This window comes from Fundulus heteroclitus, chromosome 17, assembly GCF_011125445.2.
Source record: "Fundulus heteroclitus isolate FHET01 chromosome 17, MU-UCD_Fhet_4.1, whole genome shotgun sequence".
Lineage (NCBI taxonomy): Eukaryota > Metazoa > Chordata > Actinopteri > Cyprinodontiformes > Fundulidae > Fundulus > Fundulus heteroclitus.
In genome coordinates, this window is record NC_046377.1 from 441534 (window position 1) to 466312 (window position 24779).

The window sequence follows — 24779 nt, forward strand, 5'->3', positions numbered from 1 at the left end:
CATTTTGTGACATGGTGTGGGAGCAATCATCTCATCTTGATTGTAAACAAAATAAAGAAGATGGTTGTAGATTTCAGGAGAAACAGGATTTGATCAAACCCAATTTCCATCATGGGAGAAGAAGTGGAGGTGGTTGAGGAAAATAAATACCTTGGCGTTCATCTGGACAACAGACTTGACTGGAGACTCAACGGTGAAGCCATGCCAAGATGGCGGCACAGGACTACGCAGCCACAAAGGCGCTCCGGCATATTTTGTTTTCCATGCTCTAATACAATACAGAAGAGTGGTGCTGCTGGAACTGAAGCTTCACTGTATCCGCTTTGGAGGCCCAGAGATCGGGGTAAGCGACGAATGAGACGGTGAGGCTGCCAGGCAACTCAGGATTTGCATTGTGAATGGGTTGAGACACATACCAAATGTCTCATTCCACATTCTTTCAGATGAACTTGGGTTCTCTAACTTGGATCTGCAGTGAACCAGGATTCACTGAATCATTCTGATGATGGTTTTCAGCTGTTTTATTTTTCCCTTTGTTTCTTCTGTATATACGTAGTTCCTTAGTTTCTTTTAACTTCATTTTGCTTTCATTTAACTTTTAGTTAAGCTTCACTAGCCTAGTAGAGAGGATTTGTCGATGTTAATTCAGATAAACAGCATTCTATAGTGATGTTCATTTAATAAATTCTTGAACTTGAAGACAATTTGTCACTCCTTTATTCCATATGTTACACCCTTGAAGTATGGACAGGACTCTAGATGTGTTTTTCGAGAGTTATTGTCTGAAAGATATCCAAAGTTGCGGTACTACAAGTTTGTCTTCTTCGTGGCATTCACATTAACTAGAACGGGTTTAATTTTTCTTTACAAAACCACTCTGGCCACAAGTAGATTAAAATGAAGTATACATATTAAATAAATCCTCTGTTACTCTGCATTGTTTCATCAAGCTAGATGGTAAATAGCACAGCATGCCCTTTTAACCCCCATGTCCCATTACCCTTTAGGTAACGCATGAAAACACTAACAGGGGCTACAATCAGTATTCACAGTGAAAATATACGACCAATCTGTTTCACTGGTATCTCTAACATGCTATGGGTTCATTAATTATTGTTTTAACAATGTTGTCTGAAAAATGCCCATGCGCTCAGTTTTAGGCATCTCCCTCTGGTGGTCTCAATCGGTATTACACTTAATTGTACAGCAACTGTAAATGTGTTGTACAGCATTTCTGCTTTTTAAAATAATAAAGTAAAATAAAGAAACATGAAATGAAATAATGACAAATGTAATGAAACCATGAATATTGTAAATATAATAAATGGGATGGCTTCTTTTTACAGATTAACCACTGAAATACTGATAAACTTTACTTGCTATTCTCACAAATGTGTGTTAAAAGAATGCCAGTTCTATCTATCTATCTATCTATCTATCTATCTATCTATCTATCTATCTATCTATCTATCTATCTATCTATCTATCTATCTATCTATCTATCTACACTGCTCAGAAAAATTAAAGGAGAACTTTTTCATCAGTGTATAATATCAAATCAATTAAACATCTTGCATATTGTTCTGGTCAGGCAGTAGAGGAGGCTGTTGATCAGTCTCAGCTGTTCTAATGTGAATGAAATTAACAGCTTCACTAAATGAGCAGCAATGAGACGGCTCCAGAAACAGGAATGGTCCTCCAGGTGAAAGCCCCTGACTTTTTTCCTCCTCCTTGTGCTTTTTTGACACCCTTTCAGTAGTTAAGCAGTTGACCAGGGTTAGAGTCACTACCGGTAGCATGAGGTGATATCTGAACCCTGCAGAGGTTGCACAGGCAGTAAGTAGCCATTGCTCCAAAAGAAACACATAGAAGCCAGATTACAGTTTGCAAATGCACACAGTGACAAAGAAATTGGTGACATGTCCTATGGTCTGACGAAACTAAAATTTAACTGTTTGGCCTTTCAAGCTTTCAAGGCTGAGAACACCATCCCAGTTGTGAAATACAAGGGTGGCAGCATCATGTTGAGGGGACTGGTGCACTTCACAAAAGAGATGACATCATGAGAAAAGAACATTATGTGAAAATTCTTAAGCAACAGCTCAAGAAGTCACCAAGAAAGTACCATAACTGGTTCCAAAGTGGCTTAGGGATAACAGAGTCGATGTTGTGGAATGGCCATCACAAAGCCCTGATCTCAATCGTATTGACAATGTATGAGGAGAGCTGAAAAGGTGTGCATGAGCAAGGCCAACGTTTCTGCCAACCTTTGAGAAGCTTGTGAAAGGATATCCAAAACGTTTGTCCCAAGTCATACAGTTTGAAGGCAAGGGTAGAAAATGTTACCAAAAATGTATGTCAACTTTTGAAATCAAGAAAGTGATAAAACAATGTCTAAAAAAATTGCTGTCATTATTCAGGCATTTAAACATATAAATAGTTTTGGTATTCCTAACAGACCTGAGACAGAAAAGGTTTATTCAGATCTTATGTCTGACAGTGAGAAAATAAAGCACTATTGGTGTGTGTGTGTGATTTGTTGGTTGTGATACACTACAAATTGTCTTCAAATTACCACGTTTCAATCCAGAAACAAAATCATAGACTGAATTAAAAATTTTGCATTTAAATCCACCATAGGTTGTGACAAATTTTTTGAACTTTAAATAACCCTACAAATCTTGCTAAAAATACATATTTTGCATTAGAACGATGATGTTGCCATGTTGGGACAAGGTTCTGGTATGGCACCTTTTTTTTCTCTTGTTTTATGGGTCATTGTTATCAACATAGTTTGATAATAATAATAATAATAATAATAATAATAATAATAATTATTATTATTATTATTATTATTATTATTATTTTCTGTTACATAATTTTATCTATTCAATTTAGTATTATATAAATTAGAGTGTAAAGCACATTCAAATAAAGGTAGGTGGCAGTAGCGCAGCTTTGTGTTGACTGCAGCGATAAACACGGAAAGACGAAGAAGAAGGTTTTCAGACTTTTTTTTTTCCCCTTCTAAAGATGGCGTCGACGCAGTTAACAGATGAGGAGCTTTTTTCACAGTTGAAGTGCTTTGGTTTTACTCCTGGCCCAGTCACAGAGAGCACGCGACCGGTGTACTTAAAGAAACTGAAGAAGTTCCGCGAGGAGCAGCAGCAGCAGCGGGGTAAAGGCCGTGGCAGCAGCACCACCACCAGCAGCAGCAGCAGCACGGGGGCATCAAGGCCAGTTAGACATGACGTCAGGCGCCTGAGCTCCGGCAGGAGACCGGGCCTAAAGTCCTCTGTACTCGGCTTTAGCTCCGACGAATCTGACGCTGAGGCTCCGCTGAAAAGAAAGGGCCTGGATCACAACAAGAGAGCCAACCGGAACCCGCACCTTCAACAGCAGCTAAAGATTAAAGCGACTGCGCCTCCTAACGAGGCTAACAAGAAGCTCTATGGCGTTGGGACCGCTCTGAAAAGCAATTCATTCCCGAGTCCAGGCGGACAGACGAGTCCCTCGCTGGGTTGGGAAACCGGGAAGAGATCCAGGCATGATCCTGAGTCCAGGGACGAGGACGGTAGCGACGAAGAGCTGCAGAACTCCCACTCTGTAAATGGCCGTAGCGCCGCTCGCCTGAACACAAGCCAACTAGCCGGAGAGTACTCCGACTCAGACGAGGAGGAAGTTGGGGCCCCAGGAGGCCCGGACCGAGACCGGAGGAGTTTGGAGCTGCGGCGGATTTGTACCACGGGGCCGTTTCCCTCCCATTTAGACGGCAGGGGTTCTTGGGTCGGAAGAAAGAACTGCGCTTATAACCCGCTGGGGAACAGAAGCATGTTAGGAGGCAGAGAAGGGCCCGAAGAAAGGGTGAAGAAAAGCGACCTGGACGCCTCGGGAGGGTCCCAGAGCCACATGGTCCCTCGGAAGTCCGTCTACGGCTCCCTCGGCGAGGACCACCAGAGCAAGAGCGGAGAAAACAACCATGTTAACAGCGAGGAGGGCCCGTTCAGGTTCGGCGCCGGGCTCAGACCGCGCTTCCCGGGCTCCGGCAGCCCGGCCCCGGCCTCCAGGGGGGGCTACCCGAACCACAGCCCCGTCCCCAACCACCTGTACGGCCAGAAGAAAAAGCTGGCCGCCCCGGAGGACGAGCTGCTGCTGCAGTTCAAGAGAGAGGGGCCGGCCTCCTCCGGGAGCTTCAGCGCCCACTACCTCTCCATGTTCCTGCTCACGGCCGCCTGCCTCTTCTTCCTGCTGCTCGGCCTCGTGTACATCCGGATGAGGGGTTCTGGATCCACGGGGGTGGACGGCGCTAGTAAGTGTCCGGAAGGTTGGAGGCGGTGTTTTAATGGAGGTTATCCGCCGAAGCTTTGGCGGTTCTCCTGTTAAACTGTGAGACGAGGAGAGCCGCATCTGGCGGAGGGAGGGCAGCTCTGACTCACTGGGGGATCAGCCTCCAGATGTGGCACCTACACCTCTGGATAGGTCCAGGAAGGTTCTAGATGATTAAAATAGTAACATGCCAGTTAAAAAGTGGCCTGCATTACTGGAGTATACTTTTTATTTCGGTATAACCCCCAAGGACAGGCGCATTAAAGCTAAAAAAAGTTTCTGTTTTCTTATTTTTTACAGCTTTATTTCTAATTGCACGCAGCCCTTGTGCCAAGCGTTTAGATTCAGCTCAAACCAAAAACCTAAACGAGTCGTTTTTTCTTTCTTTTTTTTTTCTGAAAAGCTTTTGGCTTCGCAGCAGGCGTAACGGGATGCAGCCTTCTGCGAAGTCGTCTCACCGTTTCTCAGAACTAGCGAGATGCTTTTAGTAACCGTGAGACGAGCCTCTTCTTTCGGGGGTTCTCCACGACGCCATTTTTGTCCAGTCTCTCTTTGGTAGGCCGCATCCCAAAATGTTCCAGTTTATAACCCCTAGCTGCTGGAGTCAGCAGTCAGAACTATAATGGGTAGAAAAGGAGCTTCGGACATTTTCGTTAATTTCCGTGAGGTGGGCTGTGCTTATACGGCATGTCACGCAAAGCATTGTGGGGGTTCCTCGTAGCTCCTTAGTGCCGGTAAGGGACCTCAGGAGGTTCCTATGCTAAAGGAGCCATGAGAGGAAGCATGCAGGCTCCTTTTCCTACCTCCTCCTCTACGCACCGCACTATTCGGACAGCACTTATCATGGCGACTGCTGACGCACGTCCGCTTTGGCTGAAGAGTCCTGACCCAGTAGAGGTGTTGGGATGCAGCCTTGTTGCTGAATCTTGACCTCTGACCTTAACTGAGGCCTCTGGAGCTGTTCTGGATTCTTCTGGGACCTCCCAGAATGAGTCAGCATTGTTCTCTTGGAGTAATTTTGGTAGGCGGGCCCGGGGAAGTTCTCCACTGTTCCGTGTTCTCTGCATTTGGGTTCTCTGGGGTTCTCTGGATGTCGGGGGGGGGGGGGACCATTTCTTTAGGCCGTGCGTGGCGTCAGGTTCTGTTTAAGCCAACGTCTGGTTGTACGGGTCTGGGCTTGGCCGGTGGAATTAAAGCGGTAACCGTTGTGGTTTAACCAGGAGGGTTATTATGTTTTCTCATACGGCCAGGCTGGTCTGAATAAATGAATTTTTCCCATCCTAACTGGAATCCTGCTTTTAATGTACAGAGGTTATCTCTGAGTCAGGTTATCAGCAGGTCTCTGTGATCCGGCGTCAGAGGTGCATGATTAAAGGGCCGTTTAAATGTCCGTTTGAAATCTTTCTGCTTAGCTTTTGGTTTCACTTTTCTCCCGTATTGCTCCAGTAACTCTTGTTCTGTCTCCTCCTCTCTGTGCTGCAGTTAAGAGCCACCCGTTTGGCAGCCACTTCGACTCCTTATATGTGAGTATGAACTCCTTTGCCTTCTGGTTTCCTGCTCCGTGGCGTTCCCGTTGAGTCGCCGGGACCCGCGGGCCGAGCTGAGTCACGTTCACGCCTTCAGTTCAGACGCAGGAATGTTAGAGGAAAGCGTCTGGCTTCTGTTTGCCATTAAGAGTTGCCCAACCTATATCAAGTTTCTGTTGTCATGGCCATGTGGGCAATATGTGAAGGAAGCGCTTCCTTGTGGGATGTGGGGTTGTTTTTTTCTTTCTTCTAGCAGTTAGTAAATGTAGTTTAATGCAAAGACTGAACCTGATCACACTGTTATGACGAGGATCAAATGCAGCATTTTATCAAACGACGTCCCACTTTTCCCCGAGACAGCCGGTTTCCTGGCTGGTCAGACAGGAAGAGTGAAAATTACAACGGAAACAACCGCAGTACTAATCATTTTGGAAAACGACGACGTCCCGGGAGCTTCATTTCAACCTGCTGCGATGGAGAAACCTGCGTAGAACAGATGAAACGTTGGTTTAGATGTAGAGGGCTCAGAATGAGCAGAAAGAAAACTATTAGTAGAAAGATAGGAGAGGCTGTCCTCTCCTCTCACAATGGATCAAACCTGAGGAAGAAACCCGCTGAATCCACGTAGAATTACAGCTAATACTAAGAAAAAAAATACATGAATTATTGCAGACTTGTTTTAATTTATTATAGAGCTCATGGCAGAAAATAGATTTAAGGAAGTCAGTCATCCCGCTGTGATCACACACTCTAATGGACAATACGGGGAAATAATTGGGTAGAGCCACCGAGAGCGCTGATGCTCCTGCCACTCCAAGCTAGAAAGTATCATCCTGTGCTCCACCGGCTCAGAAGCAGGGCGTTCATCTAAAAGCACGAGGACCACCGTCACTAAACATCTGTTAAAAACCTTCAAAGGGGCTGATTCTGTCCTGCGTGACGGTTTAAAGCAGAGCGTGAAACCTCTATAATGTTCTCTTCTTATAAAGATAATAGCTTGTGGACTACCTTCTCCCAGGAGAGGGCAGATTGGCCTCTAGGTTCAGGAGTGATGAACGCACCGCTACGTCCATCTAAGCGGCTCCTGGTGTAGCCACGGCTGGCAGCCATAGGCCTGAAGGAGGACACGTTAAAGCAGATGTCAATGATTGGCCGCTGTGCTAACGGCGTGTTTCTCTCTGCAGGATCAGGCAGAAAAGGACGCCATCCTGAAACTGCTGCTCAGCCTTCATGACCACTTGGCCGTCGTCGCCGGTAGATATTGACTCTGTCTTGTGTGTCTGTAGCGTGGCTCATTGTTCTTGTATCTGAAGACGTTTAATAATATGCCACTGTTATTTCCTTCCAGGTCATCATGACTGTGGAGACCAGCAGTTTCCCAACAGGAGTCTGTCCAGAGACAAAGTCACAGAGTATCTGTTGGTAGGGCGACTGACCTTTGACCAGCGGCTGACCTCGGCTGACCTTTTGCTCTCGTTGAGTAGCCACGCCCTAACGGTTGGCTCTGATCCATTCTTTTTGCTTTGTGTCTGTTTTGAAGGCTCAGAACGGAGAGTTTAAAGACTTTATTGACGTCGCTCTGGAGTGGATCATCCGGGCCAGCCAGGATGTTGGTATAAGGTGAGAAATAAGTGATCGATGCTAAAATGTCCATGCTGCCGATCTCTGGTTTAAAGTATCGTCTCCAGCAAGACAAAAATAAACAGGAAGAGCTTTTCTGTCTTACAAATCTGAGAAGCCGGAGGCCTTAGTCCTCGCTGTGGCTGACCCGGGTTCCATTCTGGCCGAGCTTACCTGTAGCATCAGCAAGTTTTCTTACTAAATTCATGTTTAATTTCCTGTGTGTTGGTCGGGTTTCATCTGATCTAGTAAGGCTGATATGTGTGAAAGCACTCGTGTCTTCCTGTAGCCAGCACAGACGCAGTGAAGCGGCTGCGTGTCAACATGTGATGGACTTTGTCTCTTCAGGCTGACGGGCCGGGTCGCCGATGACCCGGTGACGGACGTGTCTGAGATCTCTTGGTTGGAATCCACACATCCCAGGATGCCGCTGGGCTGCCGCTTTCGCCGGGCCTTGCTCACAGTCATGAGCAAAGTGGCGCTGGTTGCCGTTGGTGAGTGGACCTCGCATCACAAACACGTGGAAATGATTTAAAACCCGTTAACTGTTCTTTGTTAAAAATGTTCACATATCAGGCCTGCAGTGTTTTTATCTCTGAAAATGGAAGTAATTTATCTGCACTTAAGAAAACAGGCCAACAAACATGGATTTTCTACCTAGATTAAAAAATAATAATTAGTCCTATATAATTAGACCAGGGTCTAATTATATTGGCCCCTTCTCTTTGGCTCTTAGAAAACCAACTAAGTTATAATAAAAAAAAAAAAAACAGGGTTTTAGCAGTTCTTCTGGGTGTTCTTATGCAATATCTGTAGAACATCTCCAAAATAAGGAGATAATCCAGGACATTCAAAAGTAATTTCATGTTTTAGCTTCAGACTGTATGTTTAAATGAGCCACCTATCTTTATTTTCTATAGTTATGGAAAAAGGCTAATTCACCTGCTTTCATTCTAAAAAATAAAATAAAAATAACATCCGACTCTGATCACAGTTCAGCACCAAATAAAATCTCTCAGACTTTTAGGAACTGTTCCTTTTTCTTTTGTCAAATTCTGTAGAGCGCCGGTGAAAAGCAGAACCGGGCTCTTCTGTCATAGATTTGGGTTTGTCATCCTTTGCGATTAACTGAAGCTGAACACGCGTGCTGCCTGTCTTTGTCTAGCGGTGGGCTTCATCTGGAGCGTGGTCTGCTACGTGAAGTACCGCTGGAGGAGAGAGGAGGAGGAGACGAGGCAGATGTACGACCTGGTGGAGAGGATCATCGGTAGGAGCAGCACACGGTCCAGAGCCGGACGTCCGCCGCCTGTCCGCCGTGGAAATAAAACGCCTAACTTAAGTCTGAACTGTGTTGTCGTTTAGATGTGTTACGTACCCACAGCGAGGCTTGCCAAGAGAACCGGGACCTGGAACCTTACCTGCCCATCCCTCATGTCAGAGATTCGTTGGTCGAGGTGCAAGATCGGTGAGTCAGTCAGTCAGTGCTCAGCCTGACATAGGTGCTGATGTTAATCACAGCATCTGTTTATACTTATTCTTGACTTCTGAGTTAATTGTATGAACACAGCACTACACCGTGTTGCCAGATCTGACTGTTTATGACGTAAAACCAGCCCAAAAAAAAAAAAACAGCCCAAATCTCAACATCTCTGCACAAAATGTGCAATCAGGCAGTTAAATAATCTGCACACACAAGCTCACCTTCCCAATCTCGTTGTCATAGCAACCGCTGAGCGTTTTACCAATAGCCTCCCAGCATCATTGTAAAATATTTTTTTAATATAAATTTTCTCTCCACATTTTAAGTTCATGAGTAGATCTCAACCCATTTGAGGCATTTACAGTTTACGCTCACCACTGCGAGCGTGTTAGCATGTTCTAGCCGGCACCTAGAGCCGTTTCTTCTCATCAATGCGTGGCAAAGACGCGTCCTCGGCTGCTACAAGGCGTTTCACAGCATCCGTTCTGAATCACATACAGCACAGTTGGATAAAGGAAGACTTCGTCCCACCCTGCAGTTTTTGGGGTGCGGGGAGCCTTTAGTTAGGCGCACATGTTTGTTCAAAAAAAGGATCAGGTCTCTGCTAGCGCTCCTATTTCCATTTAACGACGGTTGTGCACGCCCCGTGGTTCTGTTCGTTTGGTAGATTCTGGGTTTAAATGTTTGCTGTAAATTATGAGATTCTGTGCGTGCTTTCCGCCTCGCGGAAATTATGGGCCCCAGCAACTAGCTACTTTATCAATCCCTGATAGAATAGTCGTCATTCAATATGGGGAAAAAGTTTACTCAGCTTTGAAACACCAGCTTTACACTCTGGCTGTAGGCTGCTGATACTGACCGCTTCCTGGGCAGGTCTCCGTATTTACTTGGCCGGGCTGTCCAAGAGTATGTATTATATAATGTATTATATAATATATTTCCATCCTGCTTTGTAATCTAAGGGAAGCTTTGCTTATATGTGACTCATTTTCAATGGGGAAACCGACGACTCGGTCTCACCTCTCTGACTTCAGCATGGCGAGGCTGACTGACTGAGCGCCTGTGAGAGCGTTCGAAGTGGGCGGGGCTTCTAGCTGCACTCGCAGTTTGCTGAAGAGCGTAAACTCAGAGCAATTGGTGTTTTTTTACTAGTTTTAAAAGTCTCAAACGAGACAGAAAAATATTGCTAGAATTGTTTCTTGTCACTTTTGAATAAAATAGTCTCTAGCGGTCTGAAAAATTGTGTTGATAAAAGTAAGCAAGGCCGATCCAACAAGGACCCAGAGGTTCTTTAGATACCAGGGATTCGGAACTCATCCCTAGTCATAAGTCATGATCATCAGAATTAGCAGAAATAAGTACCTGAAATGCATTCATTGCACCCTTTGTGGAATAAATCTGCATAACAAGCATCACTTTTTTTTATTTGAATTCCAGAAATGCCAGAATTTTACAGTGAAATCCTGATAGATTCACCAGTAGATGGCGTCACATGGCAGGAAGTGTCCATCAACCGCAAAAGAATGGATTCAAATCTGATTTGTTTCACAGGAAGAAGATGAAGAAGATTTGGGATCGAGCTGTTCATTATATCTCATCTGACGAGTCCCGGATCCGAACAGAGACGCAGCAGATTAAGGGAGCAGACTTCAAGGTGTGGAGGTGGATCCAGCCGCCCCTCATTTGTGACAAATCTAAAGGGTGGCAGGGAAAAGGTACGTCCCAGTCCTCAGCTTAGCAGCATGCTGCGTCCCTCCTGCTTTTATCCTGCTTTCATTTACTCAGTTATTTTTGCTAACGGCTAGTAGCATCTCCCAGCAAAAGAATGAAGAAAGGTCCAAGATCCAGTGAAAAAAAACACACAAAAAATGTGATTCCAAGAGGGGAAAGACAGGAATGTCGCAGGGAATACAGTAGGAACGTTGGTGTTCACTGAAGCGGACCCTGAACCCGCCCATTGCTCAGATGTGACCACAGAGTTACATACTGCGAGAAAGAACGGGGGCGAGTTTTCTCACGTCTGGCCAGGTGTGAACAGGGCCGTCGTTGTGATGTTTTCATGATTTGTTTTTTTTTTTTGTTTGTTTGCTCAGCTTTCCCCCTGAACCGGAGGAATTCACCCCCCAACAGCCTGACTCCATGTCTGAAGATCAGAAACATGTTTGACCCAGACATGTGAGTCCCTGTCTTGTTCCAGCCGCTGAAGGCTTTCGGTTGTCTTTTTGTTAAACACGGCTTTGTGCGTTTGCAGGGAGGTGGGTGACAACTGGGATTTAGCCATCCAAGAAGCCATCCTGGAGAAGTGCAGTGACAACGATGGCATTGTCCATATTTCTGTTGACAAGAGCTCTAAAGAGGTAAGCTGGGACCTGTAAGGTGTGCACCTTTAACGTACAGCAGACTGACTGAAGCCTTTGTCTCCACAGGGCTGTGTTTATGTCAAGTGTCTTTCTGCAGAGCACTCAGGAAAAGCCTTCAAAGCCCTGCATGGCTCCTGGTTTGATGGTAAACTACATGCATTATATCTTTTTTTGTGTGTGTGCTCTTTAAAAAAACTGCCTCTTATCGAATCAAATTGTTCATTTAGCATTTTGAAGCTTTTTCCCCCCTTTAATAAACTGAATCATCAGCCAAAAACTGCTCAGGTCAGTTTATCTAATCTGTGACAGAAAAACCCCTTAGGAGGGAATGTTTAAAGGGGCTAAACATCTGTTCCCAGCTGTGAAGTTGTGTGCGAGTTGATTTGGATTTTCCCCCTAAAGCCGGGCATACACTGTAGGATATTTTCAATCGTGGTACTCATGTACAGCTCAAACTGTATGACGAAACCACAGGGTTTAAAGGTTCACTGCTCACCGTATCTGTTCTTACACTGTGCGGCCGGACGCATTGATGCGACCTGACAGCTCACACTGTACGTTCAAAAACCACACGTGGGAATCAGCCCCGTAGAGAGAGGGCGCTACTCGGACTCTTCTACCCGGAAGCCAAATGTCAACAGTAGAAGAAGAAAAAGGCGGATGTGTTGATTCTCACTGTTAAATATGAGGCTTACTAGAACGAAACACGCTGCCTTAGCAATTCTACCACTTGCTCCTCCATAGATTGACTCCATGTCACACGTACCACCGTCATGCTTCCCTCCGCTCCTGTTTTCGTTTGAGAAGACGAAGAAGAATCTACATGTTTGCGCCTACGCGAGGTCGGGGGAAATTAGCTCGTAGCTCTGCTTCAACAGCAGGAGGCGCTCACGATCACTCACAAGGACCGACTAATAGGGCTGAACGATTTTGGAAAATAATCTAATTGCAATTTTTTTTTTTTTTTCTTAATATTGCGATTTAATGCGTTTTTTTTTTTCCAGTTTATCATGTCTTTTTAAACATATACAAACAACAAATCATTTTGTTTCCTCGCTGTGCAGATTAGTTGCTAAAAGACCCGCAGCATCTAAACTCAGAGCAGTAATGATTGTGTTCTGCCTACGATATATTTCAACCAAAATTGCAATTTTGACTTTTCTCTGCATTAACCACAAGCAACAAAAATGGCCTCTAAATAAAGATGTTTGTAAACAAGGACTATTTAAAACATGAACTTTTAATGTTTCTATTAATCAGAATATTATTCAAGAGAACAGCTTTTAATTGATTTGGACATCAATCCTTGTTGAACATAAAGTGCAACCAACAAGCAAGTCTACATTAAACTGATTGACCTGTACTTAATGTTATGTATGATTATATAAACTCTAAAACAAGTAATAAATTAGAATATCTCACAGCTGCAACTGTCTTCCCTTCCATGTGGAGGCAAACCCACTTTAAACATTTTACCGACACCTAATGGACGCGTCTAATTTACTAATTGTTACATAGCCAAAAATTGCAAACTCTGCGATTTGGAAATTGCGTTTTTTTTAAATCGCGATTATATTGAAAATGCGATTAATTGTTTAGCCCTACCGACTAAATTTCAAACATGTTTGATTCTTGAGCGACTGTCCGACTCCTGATCAGGAGGTGGTCTTGAGAGGCTAATCGCCCCTCGTTATCCCGTATACTACACGACTCAGGACGCACCATAAAGCTGAAACCTCGCCCCGATCCAAAAAACTTCTCGCACGTCTGAAGAATCGGCCCGAAAAGGACAATAACTCGTACAGTGTACGCCCGGCTTAATTGACCTCCAGTGCCCAGCTCTGTACTAAGGTGTTCCATCTCCTGGCAGGTAAGCTGGTGACAGTCAAGTATCTGCGTCTGGACCGGTACCACCAGCGCTTCCCGCAGGCCCAGGGCTGCAGCACGCCCCTGAGGGCTTCCAGCCTGCACCAGAACATCACCAACACCAGCCCCTTTCTGCTGCAACAAGGGCCCCCCAACGCTTCAGGCTTCTCCTGAGGGGCCGCCGTGTGGCCGGCCCCTCCCTGTACCATAGAACTGTTGCTCACTCCCTGAGGCTGCAACACAGCATATTTGACAGAAGCTGTTCAGTGCTGCAGAGTTTTTAAAAAAAACATAAACTTTATATTTCAAAGTGTCATAGAATTTAAAAAAAAAAGCAAACTGAGTATTTATTATCTTTGTCCTCTTCCATAGTTTATTGCCACAGTGGACTCGTATGTAAGTTTTCAGTACAACTCTGTTATTGTTAAATTCTTCAGTTTATTAGCGTGTCATTGTCGTTAAAAACCGGAAGATGGGGAAATCCTTCCGACTTTCTGCTCGGAGAGGATGTGTGCATCTACAGGCTGACCCTGACATGCAACCGCAGCGTGTCAGCGCGGTGGAAGATGGAGCCACCGGTCGTTTCAATGGACGACCTGTGCTTCCTCCTGCTTCCTGCAGGGGGCGGATAAGGTCAACTAACGAGCAGTGCATCAGAATACCAAAATCACCTGACCCCTCTTCAGATCTACATTTATTTTAGCATGCTTCCAAAGTATCGTTTCCGCAAGATTTCTCGTTTTTTTTCTTTTCTTTTCTGTTGCCACTAAAAGCAGCTTCCAGCAGAATAAATGAGTGCCGTTTGTCCTGACTGTCATGATCTCCAGGTCTAAATCGGCCTATTGGTTCCTGACGCCTCCTGATTCGATCGCTGCTCATATTTGCAGCTATTTGGCAATTATGTCACCATTCTTATTATTAATCTGTCTGATCCGATCCCAAGTCCATGTGTCCCACACACTGCAAAGGATTTGAGACACACTAAGCTCACGGTCTCTCGTTTCTGCTGCACCTTTATATTCCTAAAACGTAACGACATGACCCGATTCTTATTTTAATGCAGATAATGAAATGTTGAACTCAGTTCTTGCTGTGTAAATTGTGCGTATAGTTTTCATATTTTTGTTTTGCTTGCTGCAGTGACCGTTTGCTGCAGATGAGCCAACTGTGCCTTAAATTGTGCTTTTTTTTTTTTTTTTTTTTCTTTTGAACTGGCACTGCATTAGAGAATGTACCGGATATAGAAAAATGTTGAAACTGTTTAGAGGATAAATGAGGCAGACGTATAGTTCTTAGTTTGGAATCCTGGAAGTTGGCATTTTGTAGAAGTTTTCTTTGATATTATACCAAAATGTTCTATTTATTTTCATTTTTAATGAGGGTTATGTACTATTTTAATGTCACAAGACCTGTTGTATGTTTTTCATTAATGATTGACACTTGCTTTGTAAGAATTGTCAGGATGTTTATGACAAAATAAACTGAACACTTTGAGAAATAAGCCAGCGCTTAGAGCTTCTCTGTACGGGTTAACCCGCTGGGTCGGCTCAGGCTACTGGACCACATCTGAATGGAGATATTAAAATTGTTGGCCACTCTGCAAGGGGAGTCCAGATGGGCCTACAGCGTTTTGAAGTCATAAACTAAAATAAAATCCAGTTATTTCATAACCATTGGTGTAATATAAATGACTTTTGTAACTAGCCAAGCTCTGTGAATCCTTTTAGATGCAGGTCAGTGGCTGCTGATTTCCCCAAATGAAAAATGACTCACCTGACCTCACTGATGTATGATCCATGGGTTGACCAATCAGAACGTGAAGAGCTAGTTTTTGCCTTTGTACTTCTGCTGTGAATGAGTTACACTAGCTAACACGTCGGGAAAGATGTTTGAGAGCGGTGCTTGGGGAAAAAATAAAAAATAAACTTGTTAGGAGTTAGAAGAATTACTAGAAACTACAAGTGCCAGTGAAGATGATCCTGTTGAAGGATGTTCAAAGGCCACCTGACCCTTAGCAAAAAGTAGTTTACTTGAAGTAAATTTTATTAGGAATACTTAAGTTTAAGTTTAGAAAGTTTTCTCAAACCATATACTTATAGTGCACTTGAAGTATTACTATTGTAATACTTCTTCAGACTTAACTGGGACATTTCTTAGTTTACAAAGTATACTTAAAGTATACTGTTCCAAGATCATTTTAAGTTCACTAAATTATACATTAAAGTATTAAGCAAGTACACTTATCTATATACTAGACGTTTACAAGGTATACTTGTGGTTCACATTTTAGTTTATTGAAGTATATTTAAAGTATACCACTAGTATACTCTTCAATATCCTGCCAATGTACTGGTTATATACTGCTAGTCCATATTTTAGTTTAATTACGCATTCAAGAATTACTAAAACTACAATACTATTTTTGATATTTTTGTATATTATAAGTATACTTAAGTTCACTCACCATCTTGTAGCACCTATATGAATAACATATTCTTACAGTTACCTCATAATGTAGGTACAATGCAATGTGTTTACACAATTACAAGACAGAATCTTGATAACTTTGATTTATTTATATATTATAGAACATAATGTGCAGTTTCTTTAATGTCAGCTTAAACTATTACAGACTGCATTTCAAAATAAATAAAAAATGTATTTCTCTGAAATTAAACCCTTCTTAGCTTTCAATATTGAAATGAACATGTAAACACATTTACATATGAAAATGTGGGAGGGAGAGAAGGAGGAGATGCAGCCAGCACAGGTGGATGCTGGGCTGGCTGGAGGGGATGGGAACAGACAGGAGCCCTTGAGTTTGGCCTTTATAACGATGGCCTGGTGTTGTGCGAAATTCAGTTCCTCTGAAATAATCTGGCCAGCAGCATTTTGACATTATTAAAAAACATATCAGCCCCAGAGGCGTATTCTGCTATTACTTTTTCGTTGAACCTGAGGTTCCCAGTAAAAGAAATAAAAATTAAATGTGTTCTCGTTTTTAGCAGTTTTGTGGTTTGGGTCTTTATTGTGCTGAAATAATCCCAGACTTCTCCAACTTGAGTCTTGTTCACTTGAACAATAGTTTAACCACACACTATTTTATTGTTTATAAAGATGTTCCATTCTTAATTCAAACTTACTATTTAGCACATTAAGTCACAAACATCAATTTCTAGTACAACCAAACAGAACAGTTGAACATGACTATCTGAACATCTCAGGGAGCTGAAATCCCAAAAAATCTTTTCTCTACTTTTCATGTACACGTACACATGGATAACTTAAAATTATACGCTATAATGTCAGTTCCAAATATGTTATCAGTGGGTACCACCTTTTCTTAAATAACTTAATGGATAAGTTTAACTGTGCTGTTATTTTCTTCATAGTATAAACCATATTTGAGACTCCAATATGTCTTGTTGTGCGTTTCCAGACTCTCCTCGAAATTTACGGAGCTCTGTTAGCATTAGCATTTCACTGTCATTCTTAGCTAAGCTAGCATCTAGCTTTAGCTGCATTTGCATCATCTTCGTATTGTCGCCTTTCCCCACTTTCTGTTCTTTTATGGTCGTCATTTGTAAAGATGTCAAGATGACAGTGTCTTCTGACTTTGAATCTCATAATTATGACTTTGAAAGTCGAAATTATGACTTTCCATGGGGTATTTTTTTTACTTTCATGTGGCAGAAACGGGCTTCCATAGAAGCAGAAAAGAGATTGCTAAATGACATATGCCATTAGGCCCTCCTTTCACTGAAACCAAGTCACAGGAAAAACTGTAGGTTGCCACTTTTCCTTTTGCTGGATTTGAATATCTTTTGGTCTATGCGCCCCCAACCTATTCGCCTCCAGGTTTTCCTCAGAAGACATTAAAGAAAACAGGTGAGAAAATAAATAATCCACCTCATTTATGTTAATCGTGCTCGCCATTGTACCTATTTGGTCTACACCAAACCACACCCACATAGACCCGCCATCGAGGCACATTGTTATACGTCTGCCTTCATTGGCCAAACTGTGGCCTTGGGCTGACCCTGGCCTGAACAAAATTAGCCCCAATGAGCTGCAAACTGAGGAGGCATGGCGAGACGTCTGTCAATCATTCTGAACCAAGAAAGACATTAGATGACCCTGACTCAGATTTACAGTACTGATCCCAGGGGGAAATTACTTTTGTTACATGCTCCAGAATACACACATTGTTATATATATATATTTACAACATTCCACATAAGGTAATACCATATCACAATAGTCATATCACTTCACCTTTGGAATCCCAGTGAAGTGATGGTGACTTGTGTAGAAGAACAGTGCAGAGAATGCATAAATGACAGTTACAGAGGGGGGGGGGGGGGGGGGGGGGGTTAGGATAACTGAGGGAGGCGTTGTAGAGATTGATAGCCACAGGCAGGAATGATTTCCTGTGGCGCTCAGTGGTGCATCTGGGTAAGAGGAGCCTTCTGCTAAAGGGCTGTGAAAAATTAGCCGATGGAAAGACCCTGGTATTTTCCCAAGACTGTTTGGCACCGGTTTTGTTGTAAATTTGACAAAATGTGACAGCCTATATTTTTTAATATGTGTTTATTAGATATTTCCAAAAAACAAAACAAAAAACAATTCAACTTTTTTCCGAAATTTAAAGCCGTTTAGCTTCCTATCCAGAAAGCTTTCTCAATTCAAAATGTCTGGAGTAGTGTGGAGTAGCAAGCTTTATAGTACTGCCCAACTGTTTATTAGGTATTTTAATTTTTTTTATTGTAAACACCAGGGAGGGCTTAGCCCTACTAGCTTACTTATACCTGGTTGAAACACATACCAAATGTGTTCTAATTTGGTCTCATTCCACGTTCTTTAAGATGAACTTTAGTTTTCTAGCTTGGATCTGCAGTGAACCAGGATTCACTGAATCATTCTGATGATGGTTTTCAACTATTTTATTTGTCTATTTGTTTCCTTTGTGTGTACATAGTTCCTTAGCTTCTTTTTATCTTAATTTGCTTAGTAGTTAAGTTTCACTAGCCTAGTAGAGAGGAATTGTTGATTGAAATATAGTGTTAATTCAGATAAACAGCATTCTATAATGTTGTCTCTGGGTGTTTATTTTATTTCTGTTAATAAATTCTAGACCTTGAAGAGAAGTTGTCACTCATTTATTCCATATGTGTGCAGAGTTTGCTGCTAAAAGAAGGGCAGTGCTCGAATCACCTTTTCAACTAGTGTCCCAATATCAGCTGTTTGGGTTGATATTTACCGGACAGTAACCTAACAGAGCAAGAGTTATTTGTTTAACGTTAAATAACTTAGAACAGTGCGTGATGGTACAACATTGCTGAATCATTAGAAGTGGCTAGTCAGCAGTCAGTAGCATGCATTTCACATTTTTTCACATAGCCTTCAAATCTATATTCGCTGTGCCAAATTCCATTGGACCCTCCTCTAAAAACTGCAGAGCCCCCCACTCATAATTCACTGTTTACAAATTGAAAATGTCCCTGGATTTAGTTTCATCAATCTGGTTTATTACAGAACACGTTTTTCACACTGTTGTACAGTAGATGGCGGTATGCACATTGGCGTTGGTTCAAAAGTATCTGTTCCAGTTAATAACATCATTTTTGTTGCCGCTGCTGCTGCTTATTGTACAAATATCAATTAGAGTCCTGGTATGTGGTTTTCTACCAGAGCGGAAGCTGGATAGGTTTTTGCCCATATAAGGTCATGTGTCTCGCTCACCCCGTTTGTCACGGGAGCTCGGTGTCTGTTTATCCGCGCTCCGTGCGATGTGGCGCTATAAAAAAGAGACCTCAGCTCCAGACCCTGGACGTCTACCAGCCAGTATCACTCTGCTGCTGCTGCTGCTCTCTGGTAGGACTTTATCTCGGCTTGAACTGATATCCAACAACCTGGAAACACAAACCGGGACGTGTTAACTTGAGTGTTTTGTTTCCAGTGTGTTTCTGTAAAGTTAGTGCATTTAACGACTGATGTGTAATCGATGTAAACTGTATAGGTTTTAATTTCTGAACCCGGCAGGCGGACTTATTGGACAGGGAAGAAGGTGCTGTTGGTTTGCCAGATGATCTTGGGAGACCAGCATGTTCCAAGAAGTTTTTTTTTGTTTATGTAGGCGTGACTTTCCGGGATCCATTTTACTTGTCAGTCAACAGGCTCCAGCAGAAATGAGGACAAGGTGCCATAGTTACACCGGAGCTCTGACAGACCTGCCCTTCCAATATGGCTGCGTGGCTAGCAGTCGCCTAGCTAGGTTATAGCAGCATTTACGTCTGTTTACGTGACTGTCAAGCGACAGCTGGGACTTCACATGAGTCTGAGACACATGAAGAACTCTCTGACTGTGGAGCACTTTTTCATAGTACTGGATGACATATACAGAGATTGTAAATAGCATTAGCCAAATATTATGTTATGGATTTAGACAAAATATAGCACACGTTCCTCTGCCTTTTTAACAGCCTTTCTTCATCCGTTTCATCTTCCTTTCTATGTCGGCAGTCAGAGGAATAAGATTGTAAAGGTTAAACTAGACAGAAAAGTCATTTCTGCACACTCCTGTTGAAAACCCAGTTCTGTGCTTTTCATTTAACAATCCAACATGACCATCTAAAGTCCTTCAAGCTTTGTGAAGGATAGTTAAAGAAATTAAACAATGCGGAAATAAGATTTTTTTCCCCAGATGGTGCAGACGTAAACAATGTATAATTACTCAGTGTTTAGAAATACTATGGAATCCTAATTATTATTATAGAACTCATAAGAATGGCCTGATTTCTTTGAGTTATGGCCTCCAGTAGACATGGGCCAGAATAAGATGCTCACCATAGGTAAACCCGGAGTAAAAAACAACACGGTGTGAACACTGGTGGTGGCAGATAAAATCTAGTTTTATAATGCATTGAGATGGGAACATTGAAAATATGAATCAATTGACAACCTTCCAAACTAGATTATTTTCATATTCATTTGTAACCTAATTTTGAGGATCACCAAAGGTGGAAACTATGGTTATAATAATGCTGTCTGTAACATGTCTTCATTGTTGAGTTTGATCCATAGACTTGGGCAAAGATCTAGAATAAACACCAGCTAAATTTAGGTGTAGCTTTCAACTGGTTTTGGCATGGTGCACTATTGTAAAACACAAGCATAACAAGCTGGTATCAACTGGTTAATTAAGTTAGTTAGGCTCTCAAATATGTCATTTGTAACTTCCCAGCTAAAGGTTTAAATTAAGGATGGTCCAGTAGCCTTCCTTCAAATTAACTGACAGCAAAGCACTCGATTACCTCGTACTGTATAGGCCTAGAGCCAAAGAATTGGGCACTTTTTCTGGAATCTCATTAAAAAAGACTTTAAGCTGTAGGAGCAGAATTTAGCTGTGAAAACACAACTTTTAAAACCATGTTGTAGCTTAATATCAGTGACCAGTTCATGCCGGACTTCACAAATGCAAACAATATTTGTGATCAAACATCTACAGCGCGGTAAATGTTCTATTCTTATCAATGATAAAATACATTTTTAATGTAAAGGCCACTGAATGACTCTTTTACGAACTTCTGGTTTTAGTAATGTAATGCATATGAACACCTCAGATCTGGCCTTTCAAACATTTTCTCTGCTTATTACCCAGGAGAAAAGACTGATACCTCAGTTTGATAGCTCATCAAACTGCTTTAGTAGATTGTTCATATTAACTAAAAAGTCAATCATACAGAGTTTCACATGGCTCATAAATTTTTTGTATGTGGATGCTTTCGTTTTCTGAACATCTAAGTCTTACAGCTCTCTGTCGGATGTTGAACTTGCTTGATATGTATTCCTCTGCCTTAAGTTCAGCAAATCTGTAAAATGTTTAACAGATTTGCTGAACTTTAATTTCTTCTTGTGTAAATAGGAGAGTTCCTATGACGAAATGTGCCAGGTTTTCTCATTCGGCTAAAATAACCGACGCCACAGTTAAACTCCTTTTAGCATAATGTACACTTTGGAAGAATGGTAAAACGTCAGTGTTTCTGTTGCAGGATAAACATTTATAGATCTAACACAAACAATACATTTTAGTCTAAGTATTTTTGTACTTTGCTTACTGTTGTGGTGTTTAGTTGAGGTTTCTATTCAATCATATTCTCTCATGTAACAGCATTCTCACACATTGGAATTTCACCAGATAATGAATTCCAATTTAACGATCTGTTATAATTGAGGATGCAAACAAATAATCAATTAAATGTCGATTAATTGTTTATTCGATTAAAGTTCGATCCAGCCATTTAACTGATTACGTCCACTTGCGGACCTTCATTCATTGTTGTAGTATTGCAGCCATCCTGAAGAGGGCACTGCCGATTATTTTAATGTGGCAACATGAGTCTGGAGTGGGATTTTTTTACACTGTTTATTAACAAAAATTATGCAAAATGCACTTCATGCCAGTGGTTTCACACTGAGCACATAGAATGGACCTCAGCCTCAGCAACTCATGCTGTTGCTGTTGAGAGAGCGGGACGAAATGATGATCCTCCCAAAATGTTCAGTGTTGCACAGCACTGGTGTAAGTTCATGAGTTAATTGGAACAAGAGTTTAGATGGATGCTGATCGGAAGGTACTGTATGGGAGAGAGGAGCAGTGCTCTAAACTAACTTTTCAAGAATCAAATCTTTTATTGTTGTTATGAAACCATAATGAAATTTTGATGAGACACTCAGAATGATAAGAGGGAAACCTAAATTTAAAACACTTACAGAAAAATGAGACATAAGCATCCCTAAAGGACGTAGCCTCGTGAGACCATCCTGATCTCGCGAGCTTTCAAGGTTTCACTCGCAGATCAGTCTGGCTACTCTCCGTTAAAGAAAATTTGGAGCCGTTCACCAAACGAACGTCCAATCAGCGTTGGCTTTGAGGCGGGTTGAGGTGTGACGCAACGAGGAGATCGACAGTTCAGTCTAAAGAACATGGCGGCTTCAGCCGATGAAACTAGCGTTAGTGTGGCTATCGAGCAAGTTTTATCAGAATTACAGAGTATTTATTTGCTGAGCTAACGAGCCTTTACCTGCAGCAGCAAGAGTAGCTTGGCTTGTGGTTGTGTTTTCGTCGTCGCTCTGTTACGAGCGACGACGAAGCATGTTGACGAGTACGTCATATGCTTTGTTGATCTGATTGGTTTATTTGGTCCGTCTATCACCAACATAGGCCAATCAGCTAACCAGTATTTTCGCCCCTTCCCAAAATTACTTCAACGGAAGGTTTCCAGATGGATATGCGAAGCAAATCTATCTGGCGGCGTCAGGTTATAAAGGATGCCCTCAAAAATGTAAAACCCTCAGAAGAAATGCAAAGTATTAAAGGTGCATAGCAACGTTATTTGACTTTTCTTTAAATTTATACATCAGTAGCCCTGTCTGGTTGCATATAAACTTTTTATGAAAGATTATCATGTAATCCTGTCATAATAGTTATTTTGGTGTTTTATGCTTTGTTTTTTTTCTCAATTTGTTAGTAAATAAAGCCTTTCGTGTTTATTGACGATTTTAATGGAGGTATGGGGTCCGTTCTTCGTACGTTGCTTAAAACATCCAAGATCAAATGAGACATCCAAGATGATTTCATCCGGCTAATCATGATCCGGCTAATTGGGTTCTTCCAACACACCTGTTGTTTATGATTAGTATGGCTGGATTGAGTTATCTGAGACAACTGCGCGTTCATGCGTTTGTTTAAAAGGGGAAATGTATCGATAGTAGAAACAATGATCAGCAGCGCTGCTATTGGCTGTTCAGCATGGCCAAAGAACGCCCACAGTTTTTCTCTCAAGCAGAACACAAGCTTTTAATGGAAGGTTATGCCGAATTTGAGTCATTAATTAAAACAACAAGGAACACCTCAAAGTCTGTTAAAGCCAGGAGAGAGGGCTGGCAAAAAGCAGCAGACAAATTAATGCGTAAATACTGTCCATGGTAGATGTTTCTATCACATTCTACAGCATGAATTTTTGCATTTTAATAATTTGATATTATTTGTTCTTTTATATCAGAGCCTCCACGGGACCCACTAGAACATGGGAACAAGTAAAAGTGAAATACAAGAATATTCTACAAAATGGTAGCCTTTAATTATTACACTTTATTTTAAAAAGGCACTTGTTATGTCAAGAGATCCAAATTTCAGTGTCATTCCTTAGACACTGGAAGTAAAGGATGCGTGCAAACTGGGAATTTTAACATAAAAAATCTTTATCCATAAAAAATGAAAATTTTCCTTTTCCAAGTCATCCACAGTTTACACGGTAAAACTGTATTGCTCCGTGTCTAGATAATCCATCCATAGTTTTTTTCTAATACAATATACGGCTCGACAGGAAGCAAGCCTTTCAAAGTAAACTAAACTTCACAATAAAATGGCCCGAACAAATCTTCTTACTGAATATGATAAAAATAAAAAGCAAACTATCATACAAATAACTTAAATATTTTCTATTTATGGCTCTAACACCACTTTTTCCTCTTTAAAAGCCACTGTTAAATTATGTGTTTGTCTGTTTATAACAGCCACCAAGAAAAATCTCTCTACACTGTCGCGCTGCGCTAAAGGATCCTGTCTATTGCGCAATACGCAATTAATTCAAAAAACTCTGCAAATTATTCTTGCACCTTCCGTAACAGGTTGCTGTCGTAAAAATGGACATGACTACGACAGACTTCCCTATCTCCTCCGCTTATACAGCCGTGATCTAATCTTGTTTACATGAAATAAGCCTGCTCTGGAGCAGGCTTAAGCTGGCGCACATGTTGCTATGACAACAAGTGCAGGATGAGTTTCGAAGAACCAAACGATCCAAGATCATGCCAAATCGTCAACAATGAAATCCAGCTAACTGAGTTAGCGACGTACGAAGAACGGACCCATGTACTGTGCATGCATAGCAGGGGTTAAAACAAGGAAGCGGCTAACAGCTACGAGCATCTCCCAGCAAAACAATGAAGAAAGTTCCAAGATCCAGTGGGGAAAAAAACATCAGAAAATGCAAAAATGTTGCTGGTAACACAGTATGAACGTTGGTGTTTAGTGAACACCAACGGATTTTTACAGATTTTTGACCACTCTGTATAATCTGATTGAATTTGACTTGAGATGACATGTTTCATGAATTGGCGCTATATAAATTGAATTGAATTGAAGTTATCCACAAGTAAACGGCTCTATGGTCATTTTCGGATGTCCTATTAAAAATACCATTTGCTTTGACTGTTGCAAATCACCAAAAGTCTGTTGGAAACAAAAAATCCACCTTCCTGAGTCCATCACTGAAAAGAGATGACTGCTTTATTCTTGCAAAAATACTTATTAACTGATGTTATTGTAACACAATACCTAAGTAGCAACTTTTTTGTGCACTTATTTGCTCTGTCAGTCCAAATGTTCTAGTTTGGAAAATAAAAAGGAAATAAAACAGTTTTTTTTTTTGTCTGATTTCATTGATTAATTGTAAAAGTAATCGACCGATTAATCTATTATTAAAATAATTGTTAGTTGCAGCCCTAGCCACACCGCAGTTGTAAGAGGGAAAAAAG

The 24779-nt window shown here is 41.8% G+C and overlaps 2 protein-coding genes across 4 annotated transcripts in view; both read left to right on the plus strand.

The window, feature by feature from the left end:
• Positions 1-2968: 2968 nt before the first annotated feature.
• On the plus strand, positions 2969-14679 carry lemd3 (LEM domain containing 3). The gene is made up of 13 exons (XM_036148895.1): positions 2969-4309; positions 5809-5849; positions 7037-7106; positions 7201-7274; positions 7393-7472; positions 7821-7966; positions 8638-8739; positions 8835-8937; positions 10504-10667; positions 11046-11127; positions 11204-11309; positions 11379-11457; positions 13183-14679. The coding sequence occupies exons 1-13, from the start codon at positions 3034-3036 to the stop codon at positions 13350-13352; spliced, it is 2493 nt and encodes an 830-aa protein (XP_036004788.1). The 5' UTR covers positions 2969-3033; the 3' UTR covers positions 13353-14679.
• A 4211-nt stretch (positions 14680-18890) lies between these two features.
• The window catches only part of msrb3 (methionine sulfoxide reductase B3), a 31107-nt gene continuing 25218 nt past the window's right edge, over positions 18891-24779 (plus strand). Inside the window, exon 1 of one of the 3 annotated variants that reach the window (XM_036149364.1) lies at positions 18891-19052. In XM_036149364.1, coding sequence (XP_036005257.1) covers positions 18906-19052 — 147 coding nt within the window. In that variant the 5' untranslated portion in view covers positions 18891-18905. The remainder of the gene's footprint in view (positions 19053-24779) is intronic. The other 2 variants (XM_036149365.1, XM_036149367.1) reach the window with 2 other exon arrangements.

Bases quoted from the DNA above. Each gene is read 5' to 3' on its own strand.
- lemd3 (XM_036148895.1), top strand. From the start codon at position 3,034: ATGGCGTCGACGCAGTTAACAGATGAGGAGCTTTTTTCACAGTTGAAG. The intron at 5,850-7,036 runs GTGAGTATGAAC...TTCTCTCTGCAG, and splicing joins GCCACTTCGACTCCTTATAT to GATCAGGCAGAAAAGGACGC. The intron at 11,458-13,182 runs GTAAACTACATG...ATCTCCTGGCAG, and splicing joins GCATGGCTCCTGGTTTGATG to GTAAGCTGGTGACAGTCAAG.